Source organism: Anoplophora glabripennis, unplaced genomic scaffold (assembly GCF_000390285.2).
Source record: "Anoplophora glabripennis isolate ALB-LARVAE unplaced genomic scaffold, Agla_2.0 scaffold489, whole genome shotgun sequence".
NCBI classification, from domain to species: Eukaryota; Metazoa; Arthropoda; class Insecta; order Coleoptera; family Cerambycidae; genus Anoplophora; species Anoplophora glabripennis.
Window position 1 is genome coordinate 118,187 of NW_019416572.1, and position 17,649 is coordinate 135,835.

General features: G+C 34.0%; 1 protein-coding gene across 1 annotated transcript; it reads right to left on the reverse strand.

The window, feature by feature from the left end:
- Positions 1–9,929: 9,929 nt before the first annotated feature.
- LOC108912440 (delphilin) lies at positions 9,930–15,209 on the reverse strand. The gene is made up of 4 exons (XM_023454981.1): positions 15,134–15,209; positions 10,197–10,316; positions 10,060–10,131; positions 9,930–9,999 (listed from the first exon to the last, which is right to left on the reverse strand). Exons 1-4 carry the CDS (start codon positions 15,142–15,144, stop codon positions 9,930–9,932), a joined length of 273 nt encoding a protein of 90 aa, XP_023310749.1. The 5' UTR covers positions 15,145–15,209.
- Between the last annotated feature and the right edge of the window lie 2,440 nt (positions 15,210–17,649).

A 17,649-nucleotide genomic window follows, 5' to 3' on the forward strand; every position in this document is an offset into this window, starting at 1 on the left:
GTTGCAGATTTCTGTTTAACAATTTCCATAAAGGACAATGTTTTGCTGCAACAACGTGAGATGGCCTCAGTGAATGCATGTTCGGTCCGCCCTATCCAATAAAAGCCTCTTATTTAGTTACTCTTATGTATAAATCTCTTATCTATGCGTTCGACTATGTTCCTGTGGTTCGGGAAGTATCGTGATGGCCGAGACAGCGCGCACGACGACGAGAAGGCGGGGCGTCCCCGCACAAGCCATACGAACGAAGACCTTGAAGCTTGAAGCTTGAAGCTCCGCGATCAATCGTACATGGTCTGCCAACATTCTGATTGTTGATCGATCAAACTTCAGCGCATAGCGCACAGCTCAATGTTTTCGTTCATTCGGTTTGTGCGGGGACGCCTCGTCCTCTCGTCGTCGTGCACACGAAATCTCCCGAACCACAGAAACACATTCGGACGTCGCACACCACACACTCAACACCGTACCCGGTTATAACGGTTGATACATTTCTGTGGCTGTTTTACTGGTTTTAAAACATAACTTGATTGCTGTACCATGTTCCATCACAACTACCAAAAAACTCGCTTCACGCAAAACGTTATAACTTCGTGGTAGATACACGTATACTGACGAAATTTTGTTTGGTTACTCGAAAGGCTTCCCACTACGTAGTTCCGCTGACAGATAGATACTGCTACGCACTTCGCCATAATAAAATCGGTCTTAAAACTTAATAGCCAGACCGCGTATATATTGAATAGAATTTCAATCAATGTTTCAAATCATTACCGATAGTTATCGTCATTAATGGTTTAACTAAAAAAAATATTTTTTTTATGTGCTATAATATTCTTACACGGTGTTTCTGAAATAAATGCGTTTCATGTAAAGGGTGATAGAGGAGGGCACGAACGAAATTGAGCATCTTTTTATTAAGCAACTGATGGTCTAAATTCTAAAACATTACGTTTTAAATTGAAAAAATTCACATGAAGGTTTTAAACAAATTTGAAGCCGTCCTGGTGCGGCAGCTGTACCTTTGACATCGAAGTTGCCGCGCGCCGCAGTGCGAAAACGCTGATGGCGGTTTTCACGGTTCAAATTTTGTGTTTAAGATGCTGAAATTTATTCAAATCGAATAAACGAATTACTTACCAATAGACGATATGCTCTACAAAAATGATTCAAAGTTGTTTTCATGTATCTGTCACTAAAAACACCACACCACACATTCACTGAAAACCGTTGCTGGAACCGAGATCTCTGGACAACGTGAGGATTTGCATCATACCAATAGTCAATGTTGTGAAAATTTAGTATGCCATCTCCAGTAAAACAACATGCATTTGTAAAAAGCACCTTGCTTATAAAATCTGGATCTTGTGCTATTTGGTGTCGCAACGACTGGCAAAATTCCACAGGGGTCCGAAAATCATTGTTGATTAATGCCTGAACCCTGAGTACATGATAGGGGTGTAATAATTGTTCCCGTAGTACACGCCACACGATACAGTTAGGTACACCCACTTCTCGGCCAAAGTCGCAAGTACTGCGCCTCGGATCTTCTTCAACGAGGTTTATGATGTTTTCTTCGTTGTGGAAAATGTGTGGCGGCCTTCATACATCAGGTGAACATTCCCGGTATCCCGTAACCTTTGAACTGCCTTTTGCACTGTACTACTGTTGGGTTGTCGTCTGTTGCGGTAACGGATCGCATACAAATGACAAGTCTCATTTAAATTGTACTGACATTCTCCGTATTAACACTACCTAGTCCTTGATCAGAAAACATTTTATACCCTACTGGCCTACCATCAGATTTGCTTAATTGTGAAAGTCCCGTGGAACGTCAGCCAATTAAAGAAGCGCTTCACGCATGTAGCAAGTCCGAAGCATTCTGGCCGTGCACGTGCACAAGACGAACAGGGTCGGCTTACATTTATAGTTAATTACATTAATTAATTTCCTCGAAAACGGAAGCATTTAGACCATCTGTTGCCTAATAAAAGTTGTTCATTTTCGTGCCTTCTATCATCCTTTCAAGAAAAGAAAATTTCAAGGAAAACTAACTTAAAGTTAGCCAATTGTAAAACTATTGCCCGTCACTCGTAAAGACCATCAATCTAATTAATGAGATTTTCTGGGATTCCATCATATCTGAAGTGAATGATGGATAGAGAAGTGGCTCCTGCATCCTATCAAATAGTAGTATGCCGACTCTTCGGCCAACCTGACTCGATAGGTATATAGAAAAGAAACGAGATAATATCTTTTTTATATCTATTTATTCTTATAAGGTAGGTGTAATACATGTTGTATATGGGATAGTTAATATCATATTCGAACTGTTCATAGTTCTTTATAACATATATTACAAAATTTTATATGCATTCCGCAAATCCAGCAGACTTCCAAGTGTCGGCAGGGTAGAAAAATTAAGTTTCGTTCTCGCTTGCGACATATTCGGCAAACCTTTTCAGGCGGTCCCCAGCTTTCATCCTCAGGAACGGAATTTGCTACACTTGACTATGATATACTGAAGAAAAATCAAACATCTAATGATTAAATTTGAAATTTGAAAAATGATAAATCCATTTTTCGTTACATTAATTTATACTGATCTTAAGCCGTAATACTTTTGAATGATTTTTGTAATACTCTTCAGTACTAGGCAATTGTAGCAACTGTTATAAAGTAAATCAGCCCAGAAATTGTATGTATATCTGTTTTCTTATTCTCAGCCCTAGGGCCGCGCCAACCCGGGGGTGAAGGGATGCGTGCAGATCCCCTTCGTAAATAAGTACTTTCTAAGATCTCAGTTGACTTGTTATAATTTACATTTTAGCCAAGTTTAAAGGTTTTCTTCATGGTCTATTAGTCGCTGGTCATCACATTTGTTGCGAGTAGCAACGAAACTCCGTTTTTCCTAATCGATTAAAGAGGGCGGTTGGCGCGCGACAGACTGGGAAGCCACTCAGCTCACTATAGTCCGTTTGGAAATGAAAGAGAGTAATAAAACCCCGAGATAAGAACCGGCCATGGGCGTGGTAATATTTCGTTTCAGGTAATTATCGGGTAACACTAATGCTAACAGGTAATGGGTGTACATTAGTATATTTTACTGGATACATCATAGGGCAGGAGCCAGTGTATTGTGACAGATCAATCCAGTCTTAGAGCTGAATATACGAAGACGTGCTAGTGCAGTAGAGTAAAATTCGACTTGTGTTTAGTGACTATTGTGCCAGTGGATATAATATTGTTTGGGTAAAATGTCGAGCTTATCAGATTACGTACCTGCTAAACGCGTGAAAAGATGTGCGCTGTCTCAGAATGAGAAGATTATTATATTAAATGTATTTAATGCATTGAAACACCAAAATCCTACCAACAGTGTTGACGACATCGTGGAAAAGTGTTCCAAAATGACAGGGATTGGAAAATCGACTATCTACAGACTTTTAAAGGAAACAAAAAATGAACAAGATACTGTAAATCCCCCAAAATCATCTACAGGGAGGTCAAAAGTCGTTATAGATGATTTCTTCAAAAATGTCATTCGCAGAAAAGTACACTCATTTTATTTTAAAAAAGAAATACCAACGCTAAACAAAATTTTAAGTGAACTTTCAGAGGACAACGATTTGCCAAAAATCAGTAGAAGCAAATTATGGGCCGTCTTACGAGAGTTGAATTTTTGCTGGGAAAAGCAGAACAGGAAGTCAGTTCTTATCGATAAAGATGAAATTATTTGTTGGCGAAGATCCTACTTAAGATCAATTAGAAAATTCCGTGACGAAGGGAGGAATATTTATTATCTAGACGAAACTTGGGTCAACGAGGGATATACTGTAACAAAAGTATGGCAAGATAAAAATGTAAAAAGTTTTCGACAAGCATTTTTGGATGGACTTTCAACAGGGTTCAAGGCACCTTCAGGTAAAGGGCGAAGATTAATAGTGACACATATAGGTAGTGCCAGTGGTTTTGTAGATGGCGGTTTACTTTTATTTGAATCTAAAAATACAGGTGACTATCACGAAGACATGAACGCAGATGTTTTCGAAGAGTATTTTACACAGATGTTGGATCTTATTCCTCCGGGGTCTGTAATTGTCATGGATAATGCCAGTTACCATTCACGGCAGACCGAGCGGACGCCTACGACTGCTTGGAGGAAAGCCGATATAATTCAATGGTTATCCGGAAAAAACATTTCTTTTGAAACAAATATGGTGAAAAAGGAACTTTTGACACTTGTCAATCTTAATAAAGATCAGAAAAAATATGTTATCGATGAAATGGCAACAAATCGCCAAATAACGGTACTACGGTTACCACCTTATCACTGTGAACTTAACCCAATCGAATTAGTCTGGGCGCAGGTAAAAGGAGATGTAGCGCGAAATAATACGACGTTTAAATTAAGTGACGTGAAAATTTTGTTAAAAAATTCCTTGGAACGAGTAACTGCAGATAACTGGCAAAGATGTATACATCATGTACAAAAAGAAGAGGAGAAAATGTGGGAACTCGATAATTTAATTGACGTTACTGTGGAACCTATCGTTATCAATCTAGGAGACGAAGATAATTCATCAGAATATTCAGAGGATGAATTTTAATATACCTACTTTTTTATTTTCTTTATTGTACATTTATACAACACTACATTTACTCACCATAATTTGAATTTTCAAAATACATATATTTTTGTGTGGAATAAAAGTCTATTCATTAAATTTAAATAAATATTTTGATAATAATATTGAATAATTTTATTTGAATTACTAAAAACCCTCTTAACCCGGTTATGATGCTTAAAGTAGCCTCATGTTTTGAAATGCTGTTTTTATATTGTTTACTTATAAGAGAAATGGACCGAGAAATTGAAGCGGCATAGACAAAGACGGATTGTCGGGGATTAAATTTTAGCTACCTGCTACAATTTAGTACAGTCCGATCGCACAAAGTTTTTTTAAAAGTACACCTCATCTATACCGAAAATGCATAATATAAAAATATTGAATATAAGCACCAGTACTACATTTATTTACGATTTGCATACATAATAAGCTTTTATTACTCTCTTTCATTTCTAAACAGACTAAAGGCGTGTTTATTTCCATTACCATTACATTACATTGTGTTAGGTGATTGGAGTTCCTACAAAAATTAAAAATTATATTGTCTCGAGTCCCTTGGCCTTTGCAATATACATATTCGAAAAGTGTACGGTTACTTGCGTAAGTTGTAGTAAATACCTAGTACCTAATCCTAGTATAATTTTTACATCAGAGTAAAATAAGGTAAGTGCAGGATTTTTTCAATTACTGTCAGCTGTAACTGTTAACAACAATATCAGAGAGGGTGCAGTATATTATAATTATTAATTTTGTTGCCGCTAGGGCGGCAGCAAAAGTTTCGCACCCCGGCGGTAGTTACCCTTGGCGCGCCCCTGGATAGCCCGGAGCAGTTTAAAATAGGTAACGGCTTCCAGGTATCGAAATCTCCAATCGACTTGTCTTGAAGAGTTTATTCTTAATTTGTAGTATTTGGAATGTTCCGGAATTAGCGTTCCGAAGACCCTCAGCTTCCTACCAGTAACTATAGTATGTATCATCTGAGTTAAAGTGTGTGGACACGTATCACTCTCAAACATTTCTGTAGCACGCATACATTTCGGGTACTTTGAGTATATCATGTACGTACAACACATTTTGTAGTACTGCAGTTAAAATAATGAAATTGGAACGTAAAACGGCCATCGTTGTTAAGCAACAGAGTGACTATAAACGAATGAGCTACATAATGATTTGTAAAGTTTTATAACTGTTCTTTATAGAGGGGAAGAGGAAATAAAACAAACAAGGACAAATAAGCGTATATTAAGCATATTAAAAATAAAATGTAACATTATAAGGTAATTGGTACAATTCTTGTAGATGTAGGTCCATCCTTCGTTGCAGAAAATCGATGTGGATTCGTAAATACATCGTCCCACTTGTCTTGAATGTTCATCTTTTGAAACTGTTTAGTCAGTTTACACTGGTTCTCCTATATCGGATTTTAATTGGTGAATTTTTTCGATATGTTTAACTAATTTGAGAATTTTGGAAGTCGTTTCAATTCCTCCCTTAAATCTAAATCTGTTCGCATCGAAAAATTCCCAGTATCTACGTCGAGCAGTAGACGCAAAAGTCAAAGTTTTCATTATATACACTTGATTTTTAAATTCGTCGAAAGTAACATTTTTTTTCTTCTTCATTGGGGCAATAAGTTGTATACCCAACAGAAAAGTCCTCACAGTTCCTCTTGCTGCATCTGACTGTTTTATTTAGATTCATATGATATGAACAACGGGGCACATCTACATGAAAAAGCGGTGGGGTCCGCCAATTATCAAATTTTTCAACGTTTACCACGTTGGGTAAGTGCTGCCGACTTGAGGGAACCAATTGTGATAATATTTTCTTTAAATAGTCCAGCTTTTGACGTCCCCTGACATAAGTTATATCAGCACTCAACAGATAATTACCCAGTAATATAGCTTTCAACGCACTATCACTATATTCTACGTTTCTAGAAGAATACCGGATGCCGTACATATTTCGTTCTGTATATCTAACCTGCTTCTTATTAACGCTGGATAATTCATGAAAACGCATAGGTGGTTTCATTAAATATGGACTCACTTGGCATCCATCCTGATTTGTTATTTAATTAGGATAAAATTCATACCCTCCACTGATACCCAGTAACATAAAACCCTGGATGTCTAAATCCACAACCTTCATTTCGGACGACTTTCGAGCAACTAATTAACAATTACTTAGATTTTATTTTTAAAGCTAGTTCTTGATTATTTCGCTAAGTGAGTGGTGTTCCATAATACAATCGTGTACTGAACTAACACAAATGTTGTCTTGTTTCACCATAACACAAATGCTTCACCATAATACTAATGTTGTCTTACTTCACCATAAATTAAAACGATATCCATCAACTCCGAGTTGCTATACATGCAAACCATTTTTGACACTAACTACTAAAAAACTATTGTAATCACCACGTATAACAGGTAAAAACTATGGCAACGACGATTGCAAAATCTGATTTCAGTATTCGGAGTCGCTAAGGCCACGTGGCTCTCCACGCGTATTGCGAATGACGCTAGAGACTACAGTTGTCCAGCTATGTAGTGGTTAAATGTACTACAACTTCAATATTTCTTTTCTCGGAAACTATAAGGATTTTACAAATTTTTTTTTTTACGATATTGACTCCATTTCTCATGCCGCATCTATTCCCAAATTTGTTTGGATAAGTTGTGAATCACCCTGTATGTAATAAATTAAAAATTAATATCGTCTTTTATTGAGTTAAGAAGAAAAAAATAATGGGGTTTTAATATATGATATATTACATATTACAATTACAAGATATATTTTAAATTATAGCACAAAAAACTTCTACATCCATCCTCCCGGACTGTGATAAATTATTGGAAATTTGGATAAAACTACTTAAAAGTTACCGATTTGATTTCAAACTTCCATTATAACAGACCAGACTGGAACATATACTGGGATGGGTCAATAATGTCCCAAAAGAATTGTGAATTTTGTAAACGTGGTTAGCATTTGATCTATGTTAAAATTAACAATAAATGGTGGTGGTGATGATGTGGGGGATGGTATTAGTGTTGTACAAAGCTGGGCAAAATACTTTTAAAATATATTTAAAATACAAATTATAAAATACCAGTACGAAAGTATTTTAAAATACTTAAAAACAAAATACTTCTTTAGCAAAGTATTATAAATACAATCTACTTAGTATTTAAAATAGTATTTTAAGTATGTTGAATATTAAATACAGGGTGATTCACAAACGGTGACCAAAAATGAAACCTCGTATTCTTTGGTGAATTTTAAAGGACAACTTTTCGTGTAAAGTTATTATCTAGCACGCTTTGTCAACAAGATACAGGGTGTTAAACTTAAAAAAAATGTATTTAATTTTTTTAAATAATTTAAAAGCTAGTAAGTGAAATAATTTGAAATGGACCACATATATTTATATAAACATTGTTCAAAATCTGAGGCCTTTTCCTAAAATTTAGATGCTCCAGTGGCAGCATATCTGTGGCATATTTTTTTTAAATAAAATAGTACCCCACTGTTTTACGGGAACAATTATGATATTTTCGAATTCGTCTTTCAGTTTTTAATAAATTACTATCTCTTATCTTTTTCGAAAAAGCCTGATTTTCGAGTGAAACTTAAAAAACGACCTGAAAACACACTTCCATATTCCAATAAAATGCGGTTTAAATTTACTATGTAAGCCTACTGGCTGCGATAGCAACTTGACATTGTGAGCAGTTAGAAGAGATTAGATTCATCGGATTCAAGCAACGATAAATTTCGAACAAATTACATTTTCGTTACTAAAAAGATGTCGCGCCTGTGTTCGTAGAAACTGAGGTATTTTTGAGTATTTACTCAAATAAAATCATGAAAATGACGACTAATGTTATTAATTTCTTTATTTGAATAAGTAACCGAATGATTAGGTAGTATCTGTCATGTTATTTAAGTGTTTTAAGTTTTTAAGTTTTACTCGAAAATCAGACTTTTTTCGAAAAACATAAGAGAGTAGTAATTTGTAGAAAATTGAAAGACGAATCCGAAAATACNATGAAAACTAGATTTAGTATTAATTTATAGTATTGACTAAATTTGTGCCAGCAGTTGCGGTTATACAGATAATATATTTCAATTTTTATTAGTATTAATATATTTAAAATTATAAGATTTTAAGGAAAAATTTATTAGGTGAAATTTTAAGGTTTTTAAAAAATTTATTTATAGTGATTAGTTAATAAATTTATTAATAAACTAGGATTAGATACCCTATTATTATAAATGTAAAATTAAGCTAGATTAGTATTAGTTATGTTCTTGAAAATTGTGAAATATTAAATCTGAGACTAGTGACTTAAAAAAATATATTACGAGTCGATAGTCCACGATTTACTTAACCTTTATTATAAATTTGTATATCGTCGTAGTTTGAATATTTTAAAAGAATTTAAATATTCAAAATTTATTATTTAAAAGATATCAGATCAAGGTATAGTTCATATAAAGGTAGAAATGGGTTACATTAATTTTAATTAAGGATAATTTATTGAAAATAGATTTAAATAGGGATTTAAAAGTAATTTTTTTAAGATTTAAAAAATGATTTTAGCTCTAAAATATACACATATCGCCCGTCGCTTTCATCCCAAGGTGAAATAAGTCGTAACAAAGTCAGACATGAGTTTGGAAACAATCATTTTCATCTGGATTACTGAGATGCAGAATATTCAATCATAAATTTTTATTAGTTTTTCTTAAAATAAAAAAAAAGAAAAAAGAAATCAATTTTGAATTTTGATGATTGCACGTCTACTGACTACACTAGTGATGATACTGATCTAAAAGGTAGTAGACAAAATAGCAATAACACAACGCACATTGCCGAATGCAGGGTAGAATGCGCTAAATTCAGGAGTGCAGGCCCGTAATTTTTTTTAGCACGTGTTGTAGGTACCAGTCGCCAATCGTAACATGCAAAAAGTATTTGTTTTTGGTTGGTATTTTAAATTACTTTTATAAGATTTTTAAATACTTTTTTAAAATACAAAATACAATAATTAAAGTATTTGAAATTCAAAATACTATTTGGTATTTGTGTTTGTATTGTCAAAATACTCCCAGCTCTGTAACACTTGGTGGTGGTGGTGGTGGTGGTGGTGGTATCTGCAATGATGATGATGATGTTGAATATGTATTTATATGTTTCCTACAACACACAAAAGACAATATGTTTATATCATGCAACATTATAAAATTTTGAGTAACTTACATCAAGTCCATCATTGACAATGGGATCTATGGCGGTTGTAGTGACGGTGATGGTGGTGGTGTATCATCATCATCATCATCATAATCCATCTCAGAACTGTAATATAAACATTAATATGTTTATACCGTAGATATTATAGAACACTAAATAAATTACGAGTAAGTCAAGGGCGCCATTAATGTGGATGATGGTGATGACGCATACGGCGTCCAAAGCCTTGCACCATTTCTGCAATACAAAAATTAAGTTTGGTTTATATCATGTTCCATTGTACACATTGAAAAACTTACAACAAGTCTCTCAATGGGATTAATGGGGGTGGTGACTGTGATGGGGGTGGCGGTGGTCGTGTTGATGATGTCGGTGATGATATTAAAATGATATTATCATCATCACCATCATCCATGTCAGAACTGTAATATAAAAATTAATATGTAATATCAGTAGACCATCACAAATTTTTAATAACTTCCGTTAAATCAATAATGTCATTTCCATTACTAACATGTGTTATATGCAAACCACTGGTAAAGAGAAATAACAATTTTTAAATGAACTTTTTCACAAATAATAAAAATATTATTTAATTGGAAATGTATGATCAAAAATTTACTTTTTTTAATATAATTATCCGGAAAAACTGGGGGCGTATAGCGGTTAGTATGGTGTGCCAGCGATTCATAATAATATTCCATTTTCATAATAATGTCATTTCCATGACTAACAGGTGTTATATGCAAACCACTGGTAAAGGGAAAAAATAATTTTTAAATGAACTTCTTCACAAATAATAAAAATATTATTTAATTGGAAATATGTGATCAAAAACTTACTTTTCTTTAATATAATTATCCGGAAAAACTGGGGGCGTATAGCGGTTGGTAATATTGGTATGGTGTGCCAACGATTCATAATAACATTCCATTTTCCCAGTATGTACTTAACTGTTAAATGAATTGTTTTTTTACTACGTTTTAAAAAATATAATATTGCATATCATAATGGGAAAAGTAAATACATACTTTAGTATGCAAAATTATAATAAGCATTAGTAGAAACTTCAATACATTAATTTTTTATTATTATTTTTCAGGGAGAAGAGTTGAAACATTGTTAAGACGCACTGGGATTACTATTCGTGTAGGGGAGGTTATTGCTTTTTTAAACATATGAAAGAATATACGACAAATAGAATACGATACTAATACGATACCTGAGGGGTATTTAGCGAATACTTTATTGTTCAATGATGTTTAGAAAATAATGTTGCAAATTTTGTTGTTCTGAAGTGAAATTGTGTAATCGGAGTAGGTTACCGTATAGAGATCAATTGTTAAAATGGTTAAGCAGTTTTAGGAAGCTTTTTAGAATCGACGCGCCAATCTATGGATTGTAATTGAATGAAACTACACCGAGATTAATACTATGAACATAAATTGAGATGGTTTCTCTCATGAGGCAGCCAGTTTGATACGTGTTGACGAAGATATGGGAGTTGGCAAGGCCTTCTATATATCGACTGAGACTTTGGGGAAGAAGAATAAAATACCGACATACGCGCATGCGTACTGAGACAAATTCCAATTTATTGCTACATTAAGTGAGCCCTACTTTCCTATAAATAAGAGATCATTACTCCCAATTGAATAAATTCTAAGAAAGTACATTCACTTATCTCAATGGAGCAACTCACTTGAGACAGATCGACAATTGAATATATCATAATTCTAAGAAAGCTGTTAAATAGAGGCAAGACAATTGTTATGGTGGTATCAGACACGTTTCAGCAAAACGTATTTACTTATGACAACATGATTTTTATATTGTCCTTGCAAATATTTTACTAACAGTCACGTCGATGATTTCTTTCAGTGTATCTTCATATAAATGTTATCATATTCTTGCTATTATTTGAATTTAATAGTAAATTTCGTGAAGTAGTTAAAATATATATTGTAATAAAATATACATGTTAAATACAGAGAGATCCAGAATGATTGAAGTGTTTGGAGATCGCAGCCTGTGCCTGTCTCTGTCAATCCTACAGATTTTTATATGCTAAAGAGGGTGTTATAAACAGGCTGCGTTTACCAAACGCTTCAATCATTCTGAATCTCTCGGTATTTTATAGGACTAATATCTGTAAATTTATAATTACGATATCAATTTTTGCATAGGAACATTTCCTAGATTTTTGTATGGTGTTTTCCTTTAAACTGTGATTTATGAATGTTTCTAAAAGATTTGAATAAAGGTGTCCGATGAATCTAATAGAGATTAATTGGTTTATTATAGAAATAGTAAAAACCGATGTGAAAACAACAGCCAAAGATAGCTGCCAAATCCTACGGACTTACCCAAACGACCATAGACGTACGTTTCAAGAGGTGCGAGAGATACAAGCACGGCGCATGTGCATAATTTCCTTATCCATATTTGGCAATCTCGTTTGTCGTGCTACATAACTAATTAGTTTCATTAAAACATACATGAAATTTGAAATTAAATTCAAAACAGTATGAATGCTATAAAATACCGGAATAAAGAAAAAAAAAATCAACAACAACTGTACAAAAGTACAGCGACAACGTTCTAATTTTATAGGTATACTAAATGTATAATTTAATATTTAGAACAATGAAAATTTTGAACTTTTTATAAAATATGTGTATGTTTGTATATTCGTTTAGCAATCTACTATGAAGGTAATCAGGTTAAATTATGAGCAACTTGCAATGAGTTCTAGAACTATCGGAAATTTTAAAGAAACTCCCGTTTTTCCCAAACATTCAGGAGCATTTTTTAGTTTAGTGATAAAATTACTAAGGCGCTAAAGCCTATGTTATGAGCGACTTGCATTAGACTTCAGTGAGTGAAATTGAAGGAAAACTACTAGAAATTACAAAGTAAATTCGATATCTCCCAAGCTACATCATGGAACACTTTTTCACTTCGGATGCTATCTCCTGAGTTATCCTTAAAATTTGAATGACATGCATCAGAATGGTTTCAGGGGGTGAAATTGAAGGAAAACTATTGGAAATTTCAAAGAAAATTAGGTATTTCCCAAACTACAATCCTAATACTTGCAGTGGGTTTCAAGGGGTGAAAATTGAACTATTGGAAATTACAAAGAAAATTCGGTATCTCCCAAGCTACAATCCAGAGCACTTTTTCGCTTTGTATGCCAATTTCTGAGACGTTAGAGAATATCCACTTAAAATTTGAACAACTTGCAATGGCTTCCAAGCGGTGAAATTGAAGAAAAACTATTGGAAATTTCAAAGAACATTCCCACAATCCGGTGCACTGGAAAAAGAAAATATTTTAGTGTCATACCAATCTAGTTTGGATCATCTTGCCGCGATGGACAATAATCACAATCAAAATCACAATCAGAGTGACAATGACAAGGACAAGGAAAATGAACAAGGACAATGGACAAGGACAATGAACAAGGACACTGGACAGGGACACTGGATAAGGACACTGGACAAGGACAATGGACATGGATAATGGCCAAGGACAATGGACAAAAGCAATGGACATGGACGAGGACAATGGACAAGGACAATGGTCAAGGACAATGGACAATGGACAAGAACAATGAGCAAAGACACTGGACAAGAACCCTGGACAAGGACAATGGACAAGGTCAATGGACAAAGAAAATGGACAACGAACAATGGACAAGGACAATGTGCAAGACCAATGGACAAGGACAATGGACATGGACAATGGACAATAACAATGGATAAGGACAATTGACAAGGACAATGGACAACGGACAAGGGCAATGGACATAGACATAGGACAAGGACAATGGACAAGGACAATGGACAAGAACAATGGATAAGGACAATTGACAAGGACAATGGACAAGGGCAATGAACAGAGACATAGGACAAGTACAATAGATAATGGACAAGGAGAATGGACAAGGTCAATGGACAAGGCCGATGGACAAGGTCAATGGACAATGACAATGTACAAGGACAATGGACAATGGACAAGGGCAATGGACAAGGGCACTGGACAAGGAGAATGGACATGGACAATGGACAAGGACAGTGAACAAGGACAATGGACAAGAACAATGGACAAGGACAATTGACAAGGACAATGGACAACGGACAAGGGACAAATACAAAGGACAATGGACAATGGGCAAGGAGAATGGATAAGGACAATGAACAATGCCAATGGACAAGGTCAATGGACAATGACAATGTACAAGGACAATGGACAAGGGCAATGGACAAGGACACTGGATAATGGACAAGGGCAATGGAACTCATTCAGTCATTCAAATTTTAAGAGGATAATCTCTGATAACTCACGAGGTAGTATCCGAAACGAAAAAAGTGCTTCATAGTGTAGTTTAGGAGATACCGAATTTTCTCTGAAATTTCTAGTAGTTTTTTTTCGATTTCATTCTCTGAAGTTCAATGCAAGTCTCTCATAATATACGAGTAGGCTTTAGCACCTTAGTAATTTTATCACTAAACTAAAAAATGTTCCTGAACGTAGTTTGGGAAAAACGGAAGTTTCTTTGAAATTTCCGATAGTTCTCCTTCATCTTAAACTCATTGCAAGTTGGTCATAATTTAAACGGATAATCGTTGGTACTAAAGTATTCTCCTAAACGAATAAACATATACAAACATACACATATTTTATAAAAAGTTCCAAACTTCAATTGTTCTAAATACTAATTTATATATTAAGTATGCCTATAAAATAAGAACGTTGTCACTGTAACTTTGTAATATTTTTTCTTTATTCCGGTATTTCATAGCATTCATACTATTTTGAATTTAATTTCAAATTTCATGTATGTTTTAATGAAACTAATTAGTTTAACTAATTAGTTATACAGCACGAACAACGAGATCGCCAACTGGATAAGGAAATTATGCGTATGCGCCGTGCTCGTATTTCTCGCACCTTTTGATACGTACGTCAATGGTCGTTCGGCTAAGTTCGTAGGTTTTGACAGCTATCTTTGACTGCTGTGTTCACACCGGTACTCAAAAAAGGTTCATCTCCCGTTCAGATGGCACCATGCGGCACGACACGATAATTTATTCAAAACGGAAATGAAAGCAGCTTTGTTCCTACTGCATTAGAAATAGTTAGCATTATATCGGAATGCATCTGTGTCTGACTGTAGGAAACTGTTTTGAATTGTACTAAGAAACAAATCTATTAACTCGCATTGACGAGCTACCATCTGAACATTCATATTTAAAATTCTTCGTCATTCGACACTTTTATCGTTTTGATAAAATAACCGAACAAATGCACTATTCGTCTTGATAGATAAGATATTTGAAGTCCCATAAATCTTTCCGTTTTTAAGTAATTACTGTTAACAAAACAATTTCAAATAAAAAAGTAATTAAGTAGTTACTTAAAAAACGTTCATAATTGTTTCGTTCTCATAAAAAATGAGCTATAATTTAAATATAAAAACATTTTCTACATACAGTGCGCACATACAGGATGGAACAAATTATTTAAAATACTTACATATTATCAAACTAAGAAAAATAAACTCATATATCTGATAGTCAAGCTGCAAATAAGATTTTAAGACACATAAAAGGTAAGTTGAAAAGTTGTGTGGGAATGTTTACAAATGCTGACTGAACTTATTACCACTAATACAGTTAGACTGGGTTGGGTGCCAGGACATAAAAGCATTGATGGAAAAGCGGATGAACTTGCTAGGAAGGGAACCCACAGTTGATTGGTCCGGAACCCTTCTGTGGCACATCTTCTTCAAGGTTAAGGCAAACCATTGCGAAGAAACTTATGAAGTGTCCTTTGCAGAAAAGTACAAATGAGTTGCTGAGTTTGAATAAAATTCAGCACAGGAAAGTGACGGAATTTATAACGGGACACTCTCACTTTAGAAAACATCTACACAAGTTAAAGCTTGTAGACAGTCTGATTTGCCGAGGATGTGACTGAGAGAAGTCTCGGTAAGGAATCTTTTGGACTTTGCAAAGAGGACAAAACTACTTGTTGTAGAGTAGTAGTGGAAGGCACAATAGGGTTTATAAGGTCGCGGCTAGACTACTAGAAGAAGAAGAAGAAGAAGAAGAAGAAAAATAAATGGAAATATCAATATTCATTTTTAAGTGTATAAGTGCAGAACATATATAAGTATATGTTCTTTATACCGTCATTATTGTTCCAAATATAACGTTTAACTATTTAAACGAGCATAAGTTTTTATATAGAACATAAAATATAAATTTAAAATAAACTTAAAACCTAGTTGAATAAAAAATAAAAATAATAATAAAATTGTTCATTCCACAAAAAAATATGGCGTCTAAAAAAAGGTTATGTCAAAAATGAAGGGGTATACAGGGGAGGTCAAAATAGTTGTAGTACTTCATAAAATAATTTTTTCTATCGGGCTTCGTTGTGGAGTTATTCGCCTTCAAAGAAAGAAGATCGAAAAACAAATTCCAATTAAAACTTCTAAGTCCTTACAGTGACAACAATGGAATTTGGGCAATTAAAGTAACTCGTGGTAATGTTCATTTCCAAGTTTAAACTGATATTTAATACGCCTGAATTTTACAGGAGCAGATAAAATTATCCATTTAAATTTGCACATTTTTGACAGCGTTGCCAAATTTGGAATTTTTATTTTATAGTTGTATTCTTCTCTCACGTTGCTTAAAAAAATATACCATATAGCAGTCGATACCTTGTACCGTTTTTGAAAAAAATCGAATTTTATTAACAACACACATGTATTGTGTCAAAAATGTGATATTAACATTTTTGTAAAAATCTTGGTTCCTTTGGAAAGTGAGATGACTGTCAACAAGTATGTACAATTAGCGGTTAGATATTTGTCATAAATCATTTTGACACCATTTGTTGATTCAATATCATGGAGGATTTGCAGATATTCATCTAATGTACGAACTTGCAGAATGTAACGATCTTACTTAACAGTTATCTTTTTTCTTTTAATTCTATACCTAGAAACCAAGATTTTTACAAAAATGTTGGTAATACATTTTTGATACAATAGACGTATGTTGTTAATAAAATTTGATTTTCTCAAAAACGGTACAATATATCGGTAGATGTAAGGTATACCATTTTTTTAGCAAAGTGAGAGATGAATAGAACTATGAAAGAAAAATGTCAAATTTGGCAATGCTGTCAAAGTTGTATTAATTTAAATGGATAATTTCGTCTGCTCCTGTATAATCCAATCATATTGAATATCAGTTTAATCTTCGAAATGAACATTACCATGAGTTACTATGATTGCCCAAATATTGTTATCATGGTAACGACTTAGAAGTTATAATTGGAATTTGTTTCTTAAACTTCTTTCTTTGAAGGCGAATAACTCCACAACGAGGTCCGATAGGAAATTTTTTTTTATGAAGTACTACATCCATTTTGACTTCCCAAAGTACTTTTTTTCGTCTTCAAAAGACCTACAAAACTAGCCCTCAAAAAATGTTGATTAGATTAAAAGTTATAAACACAAGAAGAAATGAGTTTTGAATTAAACATTTATAAACTGCGTTATTATTACCAGAACGTTTTGGCATCGCATCCTCTCATTCCTTATCACTGTCAAATAACTCACACGAAATCTGGAATCGGTAAGTTGAATAGTTTACGAGTTATGGCCTTATAAACAAATTAACTAATTATTAGTCTGGACGATCCCGAGCATCTTCCACAATCGCACAGATTTTT